This window comes from Gavialis gangeticus, unplaced genomic scaffold, assembly GCF_001723915.1.
Source record: "Gavialis gangeticus isolate Ggan-Ray unplaced genomic scaffold, GavGan_comp1, whole genome shotgun sequence".
NCBI classification, from domain to species: domain Eukaryota; kingdom Metazoa; phylum Chordata; order Crocodylia; family Gavialidae; genus Gavialis; species Gavialis gangeticus.
The window spans coordinates 42749498-42768492 of NW_017728993.1; the positions used below are offsets into that span (position 1 = coordinate 42749498).

The 18995-nt window shown below is 46.1% G+C and overlaps 1 protein-coding gene across 1 annotated transcript in view; it reads right to left on the reverse strand.

The window, feature by feature from the left end:
* ALG14 (ALG14, UDP-N-acetylglucosaminyltransferase subunit) overlaps positions 1-18995 on the reverse strand; it is a 58517-nt gene that overhangs the window by 23768 nt on the left and 15754 nt on the right. Inside the window, exon 2 of the mRNA XM_019501650.1 lies at positions 14015-14166. Coding sequence (XP_019357195.1) covers positions 14015-14166 — 152 coding nt within the window. The remainder of the gene's footprint in view (positions 1-14014; positions 14167-18995) is intronic.

Here is an 18995-nt window from a genome sequence, read left to right on the forward strand (position 1 = left end):
ATTCACCCCACCTGCTAAATGAGTGTCTAAATACAAGGCCTTATACACAGTCCCTACATCCTTGCCAGTGAATCTGTACCTTGACTTGAAGGAACCATTTTTGGAAATGTGAGGATGGGTCAAAAGGCAGTTTGTCTGCTTAGAAAGGTCAAGATTTCACTGGGAACTTGTGGTTCTAACTATGTATGCGGAGCAGAGCATGGCAGAGCACCTTTGGTGCCTGCCACTTTAAGGCCTGAAAGTAGGCAACAGGGCAGCCAGCAGGTATGGGCCAGCCCTGATGAGGCAGTCACATGACTGCAGGAGGGCATCATGATAGGAGGAGGGGGTTGAGCAGTATCGATTTCAGATCAGGCCCTCAGGGGAGCCAGCAGTTTGTTGGCTGCAGCTGTGGGGAGAATGCTGCCTGTCTGGAGCCGGCTTGCAACATCTTGGAGGTAAGGGCAGGAGTTATGGGGATGGCAGGAAGCTCCTGGTCCTGGGTATGACTGAAACCTACACCCTGCTGGGGAAGGATGGTTTGGTGGGACTAGCCGTGGTGGGGCAGTTCCCCAGAAATGCCAGGCCAGTTGCCTCCCAAGTGAAAGGCGGGGGTGCCTTATAACCCAGGCCCGCATCCTGGTGGGATACCTAGATCTAGGGCCAGGCAAAGGGGCTAGGCACATCTGTGGACACCTGAGACCCATGGGGCGTAAGACCCCGGAGGCCCTGGGGAGGGGGCAGAGAAATACAGCAGCTTCAGTGAGGGGGCAGAAGTATGTGTGGTGGCCCACACAAAGTAGGGTGCACCATTGTGGCCTGAAGGACTGTGTGTACTGGGGTGTAGAATAGGGTTCCAAGGACGCCCTGAAGGGCTGCACTGGGGCTGTGTTGAGTAGGGCTGTAGATGTGGCCTGAAGGGCAGCACAGGAGCCAACCCCCACAAGCATAATAAAATAAGTGAAGGCCCTAGTGAGAGGGTATAAGTTGAAGCCCAGGAAAGGGACAGTTAGGCCCAGGTAAGTCTATGGACACATGAGACCTCAGCTGGGCCTTAGGCTGGTAAGTCCTCAGACATGGTGAGGTCAAGTTTGGGTCAAAAGTTAAGAACTTGTTTTGGATGCCATCTGCGAGGCATGGGATGCGGTGTAGTGGTGGTATGGAGCTTTGTATAACCCCCTTGGCATCTGGGCATAAAATGCCCACATCCCTACATCCTTGCCAGTGAATCTGTCCCTTGACTTGAAGGAACCATTTTTGGAAATGTGAGGATGGGTCAAAAGAACATTCAGAATCGCTCAGGCTCCCTTTGTGCCAAAACACATGCTGTTTGCCAGTGTGGTCTTTAGATAGCACAGACCAATCATTTTCAGCTACGGGTGCATGTTCTCTTGCTTCCAGCATCAGTCTTATATTTTCAGTTTGAATATTTTTGTAGCCAAGGCAGGCAGCCAATATTTGACAAAAGAGAGACTTTTCTTAAAGGAAAATGAATTTCTGTTACCTGAACAGAAGCCTCAGAATTTGCCAAATGGCCCTTAAATAATATACATCTAATATACTGACAGCATTTTATGCTTATGAAAGCTATACTAAGAAATCCTAATATTTGGTATGAAAAAATGTTAAATAAATCTAATTTCCCTGGAATGATTACTGGGAATCATCTACTTGAATCTAAGATGAGGTTTTCTTCCCCATTCAACATAGGGGGGAAAAAGACCTTCATCTTAGATTCAAGTAAAAGCCTGGGGGTGGAGGGAGGCTGTGATTGCAGCTCCTACCCCAAGCTCAGGGTCAGATTTGGAGCCACAGTTGCTGTACCCCTCTGCAGCCTCTGCTCCCTGCCACCACTTACCTTCCCCTTACAGCTCCAGCTTCTGCTGGGTCCCCCTCCAGCTGGGCACAAGGAGCATGGAGCATGTGCTGCCTCCTGCCCCAGCCTGGCCACAGAGCATTGGTGGTAGTTCTGGCCCTGGCTTTGAGTCTGGGGATGAAGCTGCAATTGCTTCAAGAGCTGGTGTGTGGTTAGGCTCTGTCCTCTGTGCTTTGGGCCAGAGTAGGCCCCCAGCAGGAGTCAGAGCTGTAAGTGACAGCAAAGGGTGGGACAGGCAGCAAAGGGGCCAAGTGTGCGGGCAGCAAGTGCAAAGTGGAACAGGTGCCAAGGGATGCAGGCATTGTGGGGAGGGCAACCAAAGGAGAAGGAGTACTGCCAAAATAAGAAAAGGGGAAAGGCCTGAACGTGAGCAGTTTGTGATGCTTGCCAAGGATGGAGCACCCGCGGAGCGTGATTCGAAGGAGGTTAGCCATGCAGTTTAGTGTTGTATTATAGCCCGGGGGCTTGTCCTTTGTTTGCTGTTGTATACCAGAGGACCGGGTGAGGCTATAAGGGAATGGAGGAGGCCTCATAGGGGAACCACATCAGTGTGGGAGCCCCAGCCCCAGAGAGCGGGCAGCGAGAAGCCCCAGAGAGCGGGAAGCGAGAAGCCCCAGAAAGTGAGAGTGGGTAGCAAGGATGCCCAGCAAGGCAGCAGGCAGCCAGAACGGGCAATGGAAAGGCCCCAGAGAGAGAGTGGGCAAAAGAGACAGACGAACGTCCGGTCCATCAGTGAGGCTTGGGGCATGGTAAAGGGATGGTCGGAGCCACGCATAGCCCATGAGGCGGGGGTGTACCTGAACACCTGTACCAAACACTGGTCTGGCATACCGCAGGAACCGTAGCCAAGAGGACAAAGGGCAGCCTCCCTATGATTTAGAAGATCAAAGACATGGCGGACAAGATTCTGAGGGTGTTTGGAGCATGCTTGGCACAGTACAGAGAGGGGACCTAGGGGTAGCACGGCGACCCCAGGACTCCATCCTGCTACACAGGGACACCCACCAACTCCTGCTCCCACTCCCTCTCCTCATAGGAAAAGATCATAGGAAAGTAGGGCTGGAAAAGACCGCATGAGGTCATCTAGTGCAGAGACCTCATGTTCTTCCTCCTTCCATACTAGGGTCCTTCCCAAATTCCCTCATGGCTCTGTGCAGGGATGTGACCCAGTATTTATTTAGGTTTGGGTCAGGTTTGGGTTCAGATGCACTAAATTATTTTGGGTTCCATTCTGGTTCAAACCACTAAAAAATAAATAGTGGTTCAGTTCTGGTTTGACTCCCTTGCTCTATGCGTACCACAATCCCTATGAACCCTTTCCTTCTAGTGTTGTTTGTTTGGAAAAGTCATTAATGGTGGCAATATATTAAAAATTCTAATCAGGCAGAGGAGTAGAAATGAGACAAGAATGGGTTATGCTGGAAGCGTTGAAGTCATGTAGTTGTTATGCTCAAAGGCAGTAATAGGTGCTCTCAACCAGGTGCTTGATTTGTTAACAACTGCAGAAAGTATATGAAGCTGTGCCTTCGCTAAACAGATTGCAGGCACTTTGTGAATCCTTCAGCTGCCTCCTCTGTCTTTGGATTTTCTTTAAAATTGATCTGATACTGGTCACTAATGGTTAGAACACTGATTGAGACTTTGGAATTCATCAGATACAGCAGTGAAAAGTTTTTGTGTTACATACAGGCAAACAGAAGTGCCATGGTGTGGACTGTGGGTGTGCAAATCCTCCCAGTAAATGGGGTCACTGAAGTGCATGGAGTGCTTTCAAGAAATGACATTCCTTTTGTAAAACTTTAGACAGCCTCATAGAGTAGACTAAGAAATTTTAAACCTGTTTTCCCAGAGCTAGATTTTTTTCTGTAAAAAATAAATTACTGCAGTTTCATAAATTCTAACTTCACAAATTTAGGCAAGAGAAAAGACTTTGAATGTTTTGCCAACAGTGAACCTGTATATTTTGTTTTGATATAGGCAAGTTTTAAACACTGCACAGTCAAGAGATTTTTCCCAAGTAAAAGCAGTTATCAAAAACAAGTTAACATTGATAGTTTAATCATGCTTTCTTTTGTAAACAACACCCTATGATGCACAGTCCTGAAAAAAATTAGGTGCAGAAGTAACTTTATATGGATGAAGACTCAGTCAGACAAGTCAAGTGCATACATGTTTACAGAATTGGGGCAAGCTTTGTTAGAAGACTAAATATAGATTTCTTCACCATGGCAAAAAACCCAAAGCCCCTGCCCCCCCCGCCAAAACTGGTTTAGCTGATTTCAGCAGGATCTGGTGCCTTTTCCAGATGTTCACAAGTGGCACTGAAGAACGAATCTGTCTTGTATTGTATATTTCAAATAATGGCGAAACCAATTTTGTTTTCACTTTCCAAGAACATGCTCTTAGCCTGAGATGTTGCCTACCTGTGTCCTAGCCTGAAGCCAGTTTGTTGGCCCAGCTATCAACTCCAGAAAACTGTGCCCTCCAGACTTTTCATTGGTGAGTCTTTTCTCTCTTCGCTTATTGCAAAGTAGAAAAAAACAGCTAAAACTCCCTCATATCTTTTATTGGAAGATTGCATTATCATATCTGTATATCAAAAAGTGCACAAGCTAGTCTATTCCTAATGTGCTCCCATATATTGGTGTTTATTTTAATTGTTTTTCCAGTATGTTATTGGGGACATGTGCTGGGAGGGAAACAGCAGTACATAAGCAGTCCAGCAAATTCTAGTAGTGTGCTGGGAATAATTTATTGATGGAGGTGGTAGACAGGCCACCTAGGGGGAAAACTCTTCTCAACCTGCAGCTCACAATTAGGGAGGAATTGGTTAAGAATATGAAGGTGGAAGATAACTTGGGTGACAGCGACTATTAAATGATAGTGTTCAAGAGCCTAAGGGAAGAAAGAAAGGAGACCAGTAGAATAAAGACACTGGACTTCGGAAAAGCAGACTTTAACAAATGCAGGGAACTGGTGGGTAGAATCCCTTGGGAGACCAGTCTGAAGGGAAAAGGAGTCCATGAGAGCTGGCTGTTCTTTAAGGAGGTCCTTTTATGGGTCCATCCCAATATGACAGAAAAATGAGAAATGTGACAGGAGGCCAGTCTGGCTAGACAGCAATCTCTGTTCAGTGAGCTGAGACTCAAAAAGCCAACCTACATGGTACCAGGAAAGAGTATAAGAGTATTTCACAGACATACAGGGAGAAAATTAAGGTAGCTGAGCACAATTTGAGATGTAGCTGGTGAGGGACATAAAAGGGAATAAAAAGGAATTCTATAAGTATGCCAAAAGTAAGAGGAAAACCAGAGAAACCATAGGTCACTTATGGAATGTGGAAGGCGATCTAGTTATGGATGATGCAGAAAAGGCTGAAGTACTTAAGGCCTTTTTTACTTCAGCCTTCACAAACAGGGGCAGCTACCGGATGATGAGTGCAGTTGGCACCAAAGATAAAGGAGACATACAGCCTACAGTAGCACAATAACAGGATTACTTAGAGAAGCTAGATGATTTCAAGTCAGCAGGGCCAGGTGGGATGCACCCTATGGTACTGAAGGAATTGGGTGAGGTAAATTCAGAACCATTGGTTATCCTCTTTAAAAACTTGTGAAGGTCAGGTGAGGTCCCAGATGATTAGAAAATGGCAGATATAGCGCCCATAAGAAAGGGGGAAGGGGATTTAGGGAATCGCAGACCAGTCAGCCTTGCCTTGATACCTGAAAAGAAAAGACCATAGAGCAGGTCCTCAAGGAATCTATTATGAGGCACCTAGAGAACAAATTGATCAGGAATAGCCAGCATGAATTCACCAAGAGCAAGTCATTCCTGACCACCCTGATTTCCTTCTGTGATAAGATGACAAACTGGATTGGAGGAGAGCAGTTGATGTGATATACCTTGATTTTAGCAAGGCTTTTGATGCTGTCTTCCACAACATTCTCATTAACACGGTAGGAAATGCAGACTAGATAAAAGTACTGTAACTGGAGTAACCGGGTGGGTCATCATACTCAACAAATTGTCATCAATAGTTCAACATTTAGTTGGAAGGAGGTATCAGATGGGGTTCCCCAGGGGTCTATCTTGGGTCTGGTATTGTTCAACATTTTTATTAATGATTTGGATGATGAGATCAAGTGCATGCTTAGCAAATCTGTGGATGACAGCAAGTTGGGTAGAGTTGCAGACACTCAGGAGGGGAGAGTAAGGATGCAGAATGACCCGGACAGACTTGAAAAATGGTCTTCAATCAGTTAGATGAAATTCAACAAGGACAACTGCAAAGTCCTGCACTTGGGATAGAATAATTGAATAACTGGGGAATGACTGGCTAGGCTGCAGTACTGTAGCAAAGGACCTGGGGATTACAATACACAATCAGCTGAATATGAGCCAATAGCGTGCTCTTGTGAAAAAAGGCAACCATTTACTGGGTTTTATTAACAGGAATGTCACTTGCAAATCAAGGGAAGTGATTCTTCTGCTCTGTTCAGTAGTGGTGAGGCCTCAGCTGGGGTACTGTGTCCAGTTTTGGGCCACTTCAAGAAAAATGTGGACAGATTTAAAAAGAGTTTTGTGCAGAGTGACAAAAATAATTAGGGACCGAGACTCAAGACTTATGGGAAAAGGGTGAAAGAACTAGGATTATTTAGTTTGGAAAAGAGAAGACTGAGGGGGGATTTTATAACAGTCTTCAAATATCTGAAAGGCAATTATAGAGAGGATGGAAGTGAGCTTTTCTCTATGGCTGACGGGATGGGACTAAGAGCAATGGCCTCAAGTTGCAGAAGAGGAAATTTAGTTTGAAGATTACTTTCTATGAAAATGGGTGATTATTGGAACAAACTGTCTAAAGAAGCCATAGAATCCCCACCCTTGGAAATTTTCAAGAGCAGGTTGGACAGACACTTGGCTGGGATGGTTTAATCAGAGACAATCATACCTTGTGCAAGGGGCTCTTGAGATCCATTCCATCCCGACTCTTCTATGATTCTATAATTGGGGACCTCTTCATTGTTAGATACCAAATGGAGCAAACTGTCAGTTCAAAACCTGCTGAGTATAGGGAACTGCAACCTTAAACACAAAAGCTTCAGGTGTTTACCTAGTGCATGTTCTTATTTTGGACAAGCATGCAAGGAGAGCTTGTGGAAACCTGACATTACCATGGCTTATTTCAATCTATTCGACTGAACACAGAGTACCACATTTACCTGAATCTAAGATGACTCTGAATTCAAGATGACCCCCAATAATTAGATTCTGGCCATGGAAAATTATAAAATTTATAATGGAAATTATAAAATTTTCCATGTCTAGAATTAAATTTTGGAGGGTTGTGTTAAATTTGTTCCCTACATTTCTGGACAATGGCAAGAAGTGGCAGGGGAGCAAGTGGTAGTAGGGCAGGCGGCAGGGGAGTCAAGTGGCCTACTCCATGCCAACCCACCATCTGCCCTCCATCAGTGCCTACACATCCCGTGCCTGCCCCTTCCAACTTACATCCCTTCCACCTGCCCTTACCCCAGGACCTGCCCCCCTGCCTGTCTCCCCATGCCTGTAACCCTGGAAGCCTGCCTCTCCCCACAGTGCCTGCATCCCTTGGCACCTGTTCCACTTTGCACTTGCTGCCCGCACACTTGGCCCCTTTGCTGCCTGTCCCACCCTTTGCTGTCACTTACAGCTCTGACTCCTGCTGGGGGCCTACTCTGGCCCAAAGCACAGAGGACAGAGCCTAACCACACACCAGCTCTTGAAGCAATTGCAGCTTCATCCCCAGACTCAAAGCCAGGGCCAGAACTACCACCAATGCTCTGTGGCCAGGCTGGGGCAGGAGGCAGCACATGCTCCATGCTCCTTGTGCCCAGCTGGAGGGGGACCCAGCAGAAGCTGGAGCTGTAAGGGGAAGGTAAGTGGTGGCAGGGAGCAGAGGCTGCAGAGGGGTACAGCAACTGTGGCTCCAAATCTGACCCTGAGCTTGGGGTAGGAGCTGCAATCACAGCCTCCCTCCACCCCCAGGCTTTTACTTGAATCTAAGATGAAGGTCTTTTTCCCCCCTATGTTGAATGGGGAAGAAAACCTCATCTTAGATTCAAGTAGATGATTCCCAGTAATCATTCCAGGGAAATTAGATTTATTTAACATTTTTTCATACCAAATATTAGGATTTCTTAGTATAGCTTTCATAAGCATAAAATGCTGTCAGTATATTAGATGTATATTATTTAAGGGCCATTTGGCAAATTCTGAGGCTTCTGTTCAGGTAACAGAAATTCATTTTCCTTTAAGAAAAGTCTCTCTTTTGTCAAATATTGGCTGCCTGCCTTGGCTACAAAAATATTCAAACTGAAAATATAAGACTGATGCTGGAAGCAAGAGAACATGCACCCGTAGCTGAAAATGATTGGTCTGTGCTATCTAAAGACCACACTGGCAAACAGCATGTGTTTTGGCACAAAGGGAGCCTGAGCGATTCTGAATGTTCTTTTGACCCATCCTCACATTTCCAAAAATGGTTCCTTCAAGTCAAGGGACAGATTCACTGGCAAGGATGTAGGGATGTGGGCATTTTATGCCCAGATGCCAAGGGGGTTATACAAAGCTCCATACCACCACTACACCGCATCCCATGCCTCGCAGATGGCATCCAAAACAAGTTCTTAACTTTTGACCCAAACTTGACCTCACCATGTCTGAGGACTTACCAGCCTAAGGCCCAGCTGAGGTCTCATGTGTCCATAGACTTACCTGGGCCTAACTGTCCCTTTCCTGGGCTTCAACTTATACCCTCTCACTAGGGCCTTCACTTATTTTATTATGCTTGTGGGGGTTGGCTCCTGTGCTGCCCTTCAGGCCACATCTACAGCCCTACTCAACACAGCCCCAGTGCAGCCCTTCAGGGCGTCCTTGGAACCCTATTCTACACCCCAGTACACACAGTCCTTCAGGCCACAATGGTGCACCCTACTTTGTGTGGGCCACCACACATACTTATGGCCTCTCACTAAAGCTGCTATACTTCTCTGGCTCTGCTAATCTGGCTCTGCTAATCCTTTTTAGATGTAGTTAATCTGGCTCTGCTAATCCATTTTAGATGTAGATATATTAACAAGTGCAAAATATAAAATCAAATGTCAACATTAAAGTGGCTGGTGAATTCTCCAACCTGTCCTTTAGTCATCTAATCTAAGCTGTTCTTTTCACTGCTGGATGGGTCAACAGCAACTTCTGAAAGCTCCTCATTCAGGATACAGATGGTTCTATGGGCAGCAGCTCGGAAGTCACACAGCTCCCTTAGAAGCACTGTGGTAAACATCTGGGAAAGTGGAAAGCGAAGACAGTGGACAATGCAGAAGCAAGCAATGTCCGTACAAAAGGCCTCAAGGAGCCCTCAGGATTTTGGGGATTTGGAAGGCTATGATTAGGTGGAGGTTGACTCTAGCTTTCTTCTCTCTCCCTGGGCATTGGGCAGCCAGACTGAGGAGGATGCCTGAATAACGGCAAACTAACTGGTTTCCATAGCCAAGTTTTAAGGGCTGTACTAAGCCACAGGCCAGGAACAACATTTTGGTAGTATCTGCTTTTGCGTATGATGTTTGGTTAAATATAATCTATACAAACTTTCTGTAAGAATTTAGAAATTTGTCTTTCTCATTTCTGACAGGTGGTGCAGAAAGAGACAAACCTACCTCCCTGATGGAAGAATAGGGAGAAAGTTGCAAGTTGCAGGTTGCAATGTTTCCAATCCTTTACAGAGAAGAGGAAGAAGGCCTTATTTTGTTCTCTAAAAAGAACATTCAGAATTGCTCAGGTCCCCTTGTGCCAAAACACATGCTGTTTGCCAATGTGGTCTTTAGATAGCACAGACCAATCATTTTCAGCTACAGGTGCATGTTCTCTTGCTTCCAGCATCAGTCTTATATTTTCAGTTTGAATATTTTTGTAGCCAAGGCAGGCAGCCAATATTTGGCAAAAGAGAGACTTTTTCTAAAGGAAAATGAATTTCTATTACCTGAACAGCAGCCTCAGAATTTGCCAGATGGGTTCCTCCTCCTTCTAACCGTTAAGGAAAACATAACCATAAAACTCCATTTGCAAATGGGAGGGGGGCAGAGGAAAGGAGAAAAAAAGACTATTGCTTAGAGGAAATCTATATGCCTGGTACAAAATGCTACACTACAGATGGAAAAAAAATCTTTCCCATTAAATCTTTGTAATATACATTCTCATCAAATGATGCCTGTAGCAAAAGCTTGGGCACAGGACACCTACTGGGCAATACAGAGTCCAGAAAAGCCCTCCCATACTGCCTACCTGGGTTGCAAACTGGGAAGACAGTCAAGCTAGGCAAGGACTAGGAAACAATTGGGGAACATGACACAAAACAGCCATGAGGCAGTCACGGGGGACAGGCAGGTCTCCCAGATTGGGTGGTGGGGCCACATGCATCACATTTGAAGCTGCTGGGGGCAGCATGCAAGATGGAAGCACTGGTAAAGCTCCAGGGGAATGGAACCATGCCGGAAACCCCTCCTCTCACTGGACAGGAGATGTGGCAGATGGCAGGGGCAAGCAGCTTGGCCCAAGGGATGTAAGTGGCCAGGCTGAACACAGCTGGACAGAACTCAGGGAACTGGGAAGGGATTAGCAGGAGCCAAAAAGTGAGGCTCAGGAAGAAGCAGGAGGAGGAGGAGGTCTGCAGCAGGACTACCTTGTTGGTTGAATGGGCAAGGCAAGCCTATGGTTTTATTTGTTTCGATTACTGACCCTTAAAGGGGCAATGTTTGGGCATGGGGTCCAGTGTTCCTTAAAGAGGAACACTGGTAGAAAAGGGGGAAGCAGAGAGACTAATTTGGAAGGGAAAGCTGTTGACATCTGCTGCAGAACATCTCTTTGGGAGAGGTGTGGGAAGCGTGTAGGGGAGGAGAAGCCCTGTGAAAAAATCCAGAGGAACTCTCTTTAACCCACATGATGGACTACCTCAAAGACCAGGTATGTTCCTGTTCCTGTTCACCCCATTCTATCATTTAACACCAAGGCATGGTGAGCGAACCCAGGGGATGGAGAGTGGGGCTATCAGCTAATACTTCTGCCACCAGTGGGCCCTAGACCTTGCTCCTGCTACAATGCCTATGAAACAAGACACTAAATTATTACTGTTCTGATTCACCATAAAATTATGGTACTGATGTCTAATTACCAAACATTAAACACTTCCATTTGCAGCAAGAGCTCCCAAAGTCAGTGATCTGAAGGTCAAAGAATCTTATGGCCACACAGAACTTATTTGAAAAAGTCTGCAAGTGCTTTAATTGTTAATACCATACTATAGCTGTAGAGGTCATTGGTTTTATTATTGACTAGCTCAGTCTTAACTGAAATGTTGGATTAAGAGCAACCTGTGACTTTTTCTTCATCATCAGAGATGAAGACGGGTACAAATAATGCTCTAATTTTTCATATTACACCAGAAGCTGAGCTTTGGCAAGTCCTGTCTTGCCAATTCTGCAAATGTTGAGTAATAACTGTAGTGCTCAGTACTGGGACTTAACACGGTTGAAATCAACAGAAATATCCATGGAGTAGAGTCCGTAAATCTTACTATGCAATTTTACTATTGCACTTACAATAAATAGACCTACTTGCTCAAGGTAATATACTTGCTTATGCAGTCTGAGGACATGGGCAAACATGCTTATAGTGCTTCAAACAAAGTCAAACTGCTATAAAAACTGAATGAACAGATGACTCACAGAGTTATAGCACTAGAAATCAGCCCAAATCATATCAAAATGGTTCCTTGATTTACTGTGACACTTATACTGGGAGGCAGTTGTATATCCATGTGGCAGTGCACCTTTGGGTACCTGCCACTTTAAGGGCAGAGTCAGGCAGCAGCCAGGTGCCTGATGGTGGCAGCAATTTTGGGAACCAGGTATAAAGAGGCTGCAGTTTGCTGCTGCCAGCCCAGGGAGAAACATCACCTGGCTGAGCTACAGCAGCAACATCTAGAAGGTAAGAGCAGGAGGCTCTTGGTCCTAGGTATGACCTAAAATTTCACCCTGCCAGGGAAGGGTGGCCTGGTTGGGCTCCTAGTGGCTGGGAGCCCCCAGGAATGCCAGGCCAGTTACCACCCCAGTGAAAAGTGGGTCAGGGCGCCTTAACTCCTACCCCCCACAATTTGGGGGTACGAGGACGAGGCACGGCTACAGCCAGCTGAGCCCTAGGAGGTGGAAGACCTCAGGAGAGGAGTGGGGCCAGGCACGGCTGTAGCCGCCTAAGCCCACAGGGGAGCAAGGCCCTGGAAACCCCTGCTTAGGGATAGCTGTGAAGGCCCTGAGAGGGCAGGGATGTAGGTGGCCCCACACAGAGTAGGGTTGAATGGGAGTAGGCCTCAAGGGCAGTCCCAGGGGCACATTAAGTAGGGCCAAACTGGGAGTAAGCCTGAAGGGCAGCGCAAGGGCCAGCCCCATGAGTAGTTGTGTGAGGAAGATGAGAAGACCCCAGGGTGGGGCATAGTGTAGAGGGCCTAGAGTGGGCATAGGAGGAACCCCATGTGTGGGGAGTAGGCCAAGGTATATTTTCAGAAGCCTGGGGCCATACTTGGGCCTGAGGCCGAATAGGGGGGCTCAGCCAGAGAGTTAGGGGCAAGTCCTAACCTCGGCAAGTCCTCCACCGCAAAGAGGCTGAGTGGGGGTTGAAAGAAAGACCTAGAGGCGGAGCACAATGACCCGCTGCTCCAGGGAGACAGTGAGAGTCCTTGTGAGACCCTGGAGCACTCGTCATGGTGTGGGTTAAGAATATCACGTGGATGCCATCTGCGGGGCATGGGCTCCAGTGTAGGGGAAGTTTTGGAGCCACAGATAGCACCCCCAGCATTGAGGCACGAAATGGGTAGCCTCCCACCTTGGTCATATCTTAATCATTTTCCATCAAGGCATGGCAGGAGAGAGAGATGGGCAGTTAGCCCAGAAACAGGCAGGTGCGCCAACTTCTAACTGGCCCTGGGAAGGCCCCCTGTTACAGCCTATATGCTAATGAAGTACTACAAATTAAGTGCTTCAAAAAAGGTGGAGTCCATACCCAAAGTTGTTTTATGCGTTTTTGTATATATAGAACCAATCCAATTCCCACCAAGAATCAGGCTCTATATCGGACTCATGCTGTTATCTATTAATCGTACAATATTATACCTCAAAATATACAAATGTTTTGCAGAGGTAAGATAAACTGGATTTAATGTGGCTCCTGAAGCAGTCAATAGAATTTAACTGGAGATGAATCAGATTATTATCCAGAAAGCAAACCAATTCCTCAATAAATGTTAGAGAAACAGAGAAGCAAGCCTGCACAATATTAAAGTCAGTTTAAAAGCTCAAAGAAAATACAGTACAAAACCCAACACTAATAATAAAATTCAAAACTAAGATATATTAGTTTTAAAAGAAATAGTATTGTCACTTTCCTAGTGTTTTAACAGAAAATACTGCAGATATTTAAAAGAACAAATATGTATTAACTTTCACTTAGAAGGACATCAAATTAAAAATCTTATTTCTGCCTCAATAATTTTACTGTTACGGGTAACAGTTATGATTACTTTAACTTTAAAGAAAAAAAAAATATTTCTCTTTAAGTGTGTTTAGTTGGTGCCACTGATACCATGTTATGCACAGTCATTTTCATTAGATCCTTCTCCTCTCTCCTCTGTAGTTATTTTCCCCTACAGTTTTTTGTGTATTTTTCACAGATTACATTTTAAGCAAAATCATAAGAATTGGCAGGAAAACTTGCAGGCAAAGTGCAGTACCTGAAACTATTTTTTATTAATTTCTTAAGTGGCTACATTTAAAATTTGCAGGCTCTCTCTTCATATAGTGTAAGCAGTTTTGTTCATTCCATTCACTTTTCAGAACTGACATGACAAGAAACATAACAATATATGAACAGCCATCAATGTATAGAAAAAAAATGGTTAAGTACAGAAAATTTATATTCCTGGAAAATTTTAGTGAATCTGTTTTTTCAAATAGATACATTCTCTCTCTTGATACTTTAATCCCCCTCCCCCCCGCCCCAAACTAATTTAAATACTTTTAAAGGTAACTGGAATTACTATTTTACTATCTTCCCAGAATATATTTAACCACTTACCAAGGAATTGGTGAAAGTTTCAGCTCTTTTTTCTTCAAAAGAGCGTATTTTAGCTTCACTCATCTTATCTGACTCAGCAAAAACATAGTGTCTGAGTGAGTATGACTGGGACAGAGAGCTAAGTAACCTCAACATTTCTGTTGTGTGCCCTCCTGAAAAACACAAAACCTGTAGTTAGGGGATGAAATATTCAGCAATTTCTATTTCAAAATAACCTATTAAGGGCATTGCTTCCTCCTTCAGAAAGACTAACTAGTTCAGCGAGGCATGAGATTTCATAGGTAACATCTGATATATCTAGGCTGCTTACAGGCATGAAACCCTCCCTCCCAAAACACCTCTTTAGGCTCGGCCTGCCGCTATGCTGAGCAGAGCACATGCCCAGAAGAGGCATCACATTAGTTTGACCCAGCTCGTCCAACATTTGTATAGATTGGGAGCTTCAGTGGGGCTTTTTAGAGCTTTTGTTTAATAGCTGATTGAATCAGCTTCAGATACAAGTGCCAAAAAGCCCTGCTGAAGTGCCTGATCTATACAGACGCTAGGGAGCTGGGTCAAACTAACACACTTCCTCTTCTGGTAAAGCACCGTTTTATTTTGCTTTATTTTTTTCACATCTGTAAGCAGCCTCTAATGAAGTAGAGTGTTACCTGTGAAAGCTCATACCTCTCTGAATCAGTTAGTCTCGAAGATAGTGGTTCTCAACCTTTTTAGGCTCAAGGCACACCTCTATACCTTGGAATTGAGCAGCACCCCATTTTGAAAATGGCCATATTTACTCAAATCTAAGTTGACCCTGAATTTAAGATGACCACAATAATTAGATTCTACATATGGAAAATGTATAAATTTGTTATAACTTCCCAATTATAGAATTCAATTGTCAGAGGATTTGTTCCCCTTGCACCGCTACAACAGGGAGAATAGTGGGGGGCAGAGGGTCAGGTAGTCCTCTTGCTGTCCGCCCCCCCACACAATTCTTCCCCCTGCAGCCTTCCTGACCCCACCCCCCACCGGCACCCCTAATCTTTCCACAGCTTCTGCCCCACTCCCCCATCCCAGTCTCTGCTTCTTTCTCCCCCACCCCCCTTACTGTCAGATGCTGTTTGAGCTCTCTTCCCCACCACAGCATAGCAAATAGCTCAGCCCTTGCCAGGCCATGAAGCAGTGTCAGTGTTGATTGGCCAGGCAGATAATGCAGCTGTGCCAGAGCTGCTGACTGGCCAAGCAGGGGACAGAATTTCCATGTGCGCTGTTCCTAGGGGTGAACCCAGACCAAGCTGGACCCAAGCTGCACCTAACAAGAAGGTGGGGAAGAAGGGGGAAGAATGTGGGGGCAGAAGCTACAGAAGGCAAGTGGGGTGGGGGGTAGGAGCTGCTGTGGCTCTGACTCTGGCCTCAACCCAGGCTCAGGGCCAGTCAGAGCCACAGTAGTCACCTGCCTCCACCCCTGCTTTGTGCACTAATCTAAGATGAGAAGCTTCACACCATGCTGACGGGGGGGGGGCGCTCATCTTAGATTCAAGTAAATATTGTAACTTATTTATTACGGTGCCGATCTCCTTGAAGCCAGGTCATGTAGTGTGGGCAGGAGAACAGCCAGCCAGGGACTGACCCTGAGCCTGCGCTTTTCTGCTTACCACCTCATACCTGGCTTATTGCCTCACTCCACCCAGCAGCCTTCAAAGGATGATCTAGTGGCACCCTGGCTGAGAATCACTGCTCTAAGGTGCCACACTGCCCTACTTTCTGCCTGATTACAAACTAACACAGATAATCACTTTTCTTCTTCCTTCAAGACTGGCACATTATGGCTAGGTGCATGACCCATCGTGTTATGGGAGCTCACAATTTAATTAGTGATTGTCTCTGAATGTTAAGGTAAGACACAGACAGTTCAGCTCCCATTTAAGTTAAAGATTTTGCACAAGATTCCTACTAAGTTGAAACAGGCCCATAGAGAAGAGGCACAGTAGATACTTTACTCTCAGATGTCCAGTTTATTTAATGAGTGTGACTGAATAGGGCACAGAGTTGTTTCACTGTGCTCACATGCAAAAAGTACAGTGCCATGGAGCAGTGTAACCAAATGTGACCATGCTCTCCAAGTGAAACAGTAGCTGAAGTCCCCATGAGTTCTAAGCAGGGGTGAATCTGGGGGGCAGAATGGAAGGGAGGGATGTCTACTGCTGTACTTGCACCCCACTTTGATTCCTGGTCCACCAAAAGTTTAAAATGAACTGCCTGGCAGTGGCAGCAGTATTTCTAATCAGACAGTGCCAAGAGAGTCAATTGACTTCCTGGTTCATTACAATCTACTTGATTGCTTTTAATCTCTTAATTCCAGTGTTAACAGAGGTGTTAAGAATCCCCTCTCCTTTTTAATTCTCCTGATGTTCCACCAATCAAGCTGTCCTTTGTTTTGCAAGGCTGCTGTCTGTGAGCTGCTCTTGGTTATGAAGCTCCTATCTCATAGCCCACCCCCTTCCATCCCACAGGCTGTTTTTCAGATGAAGTCATAATTGTTTTTGCTTCAATTTTAAACTGAATAATACAGCCCTAGGCCCCTAGCATATTAGTAAAGTTTCTAGTTTTTTTTTAACTAGAGAAAAATAGGTGTTGTTTTTGTGTGTGATGTGCACCTCACCATTTGCACCCTGCTTTTCCAAATTCTAGATCCACCCATGGTTCTAAGTTATATAGCAGCATTTCTCAACTGATGGGTCATGATCAAAAAGCGGTTCACAAGAATATTTGAAAGGGTCATGAGGAAGTCCCAGAAAAACCTGCAAAAGCATGGGTTTCCCCTTGTATGCTGGCAGCATTCCAGCCTGCAAGTGTTGCTTGTGACGATGGGAAGCAGCAGGTGCACATGCATCTGCACCCACAGATGCAAGTGGCCAGCATACAGTGAGGCTGGGTCGTGAGAACAGCCCCAGTCGCTGGATGCAGGTAAGCGTATGGGGAGCGGGGGACTGTCTGGAGGGCTGGTGCGCATGTGTGCACGTGCGTGCAGGTACTGGGGACGGCAGCCAGACGTGGGGCTGCATCAGGGCAGGGGGGAGCGGGGATCAGGGAAGATGCCTGACCCTTCAGCAGTGGAAGGAGGAAGGGGTGATCCTTCACAGCGGGGAGCTGTGTGCTTGGGCAGGCATCATGGGGCTGTTGCCCATACATGCAAGGGTCAGCACTCACACTGTGGCCCAAGTGGGACGGGGGCAGCTGGAGGCCCCCTCTGGCAAAGCTAGTGGGGCAGGGGACTGCAGATTGGGAGTGAGGGGCACCACCATGGCCCAGCGGGTGTGGGGGACACAGGGCTGTGGCCTGGGGGTGAGGGTTGCTGGTAGGGGACTTTGAGTTAGGCACCAGCAGAACCAGGGGGGTATGGGCTGAGACAAGCCATCTATCTTGGCAAATGGGTCCTAGAACAAAAAAGGTTGAGAACCACTGCTATATAGGACTAGGCTTTAGGAAAGTACTGTCCTGTGTCTAGCTCCTGCAACCACTTAAGCACCTGCTTAAGAAAAGCTATGCACATGTATAACTGTTTGCAGGACTGAGGCCCTAATTATTTCCACTTTGGCATGAGATGTAGGACACAAACCAAATGGTTCTGATAAATTTTGTTCTTATAATGTTAGTGTATAGTCGGCTGAAATTCTGTAGTTAGTGTACTTAGCACCAATTTGCTATCAAACTGGGAGGACTTGTCAGCAGACCCACATGTGTTTGTCCTCTGACCAATATCTCAACCTTTTTAGGCTCAAGGCACACCTCTATACCTTGGAATTGAGCAGCACCCCGTTTTGAAAATGGCCATATTTACTCAAATCTAAGTCGACCCTGAATTTAAGATGACCACAATAATTAGATTCTACATATGGAATTTGTATTCAGTATTTTCATGAGTTGGAAAACATCATTTGCAGGTGACAAAATGCTGAAAGGGGTTTCAAGCTTTTCAAGAATAGGATTACATAATTCAATATGATCTAGGCAAAATAGTCTGAAATCAGTAAGGTGAAATTTAATAAGGACAAGTATAAAGTACCATACTTGAAAAAAACAAACACACAGAGGGCTTAAACCCCAGCCCCTTGTCACTTGGCCTGTAGGGCTCCCCACAGATCCATGCGGAGCCCTGTGGGCTGTGGCCCAGTGTGCTAGACTAGGCATTCAGGGCACTGCAGGGCCAGATCTCAGTGCATAGGGATAGGGCAGGAACCCAGACCTTTACCCCAGCATGTGAGGTGCAATATGAGGCCTGATCTTACCTTGGGGCTCCAAAGCCCAATCCCAGAGTGTGGGACTAGGCAGACATGGCATGGGGCCCAATCCTGGCATGTGGGGCCTGATTCTGGTGTGTGGGAGGTGGTGCAGGTCCTGATCCTGCTGCAAAGGGTCCAGTCTGACCTGCAGCTTGGCCTTCCACCACTTGTCCGGCCCATGGGGCCAAAACATTGAAGTATACAAATGAAAAATGTTGATTAACTGCCTCGGTCAGGGGTGCCCAACCTCTGGTGCTTTGGCCAGATCTGGCCGCCAACACTGTCACCCAGTGTGGGGGCTCCCCAGAGATATGTGGGGAGTCCCACAGGGCATGGCCATGCATGCTAGATATGGCAGTTCGGGCCTGATCCTGATATGCAGGGCTGGGTGGGGACAGGACAGGGCTCCATAGGCCAGTCACAGCTGGGTGGGGGCTGTATGGGTTCCAATCTGGCCCATGGATTGTCCCCTGTACTATTAATTTGTCTTGTGGGGCCAAGACTGTGAGCACCACTGGGTTAGGCAGCTGTTCTGCAAAAAATGGACCTAGGAATTACACTGAATTACTAACTAAATGTATAAGCAGTGTGATGCTGTTGCAAAGAAAAGGTGAATGACATTCTGGCTTGTACTAACAGAAGCAATGTATGCAAGACAAAGCAGGTAATTGTTTTACTATACTTTACTGCTGAAGCCTCAGCCAGAATATTGA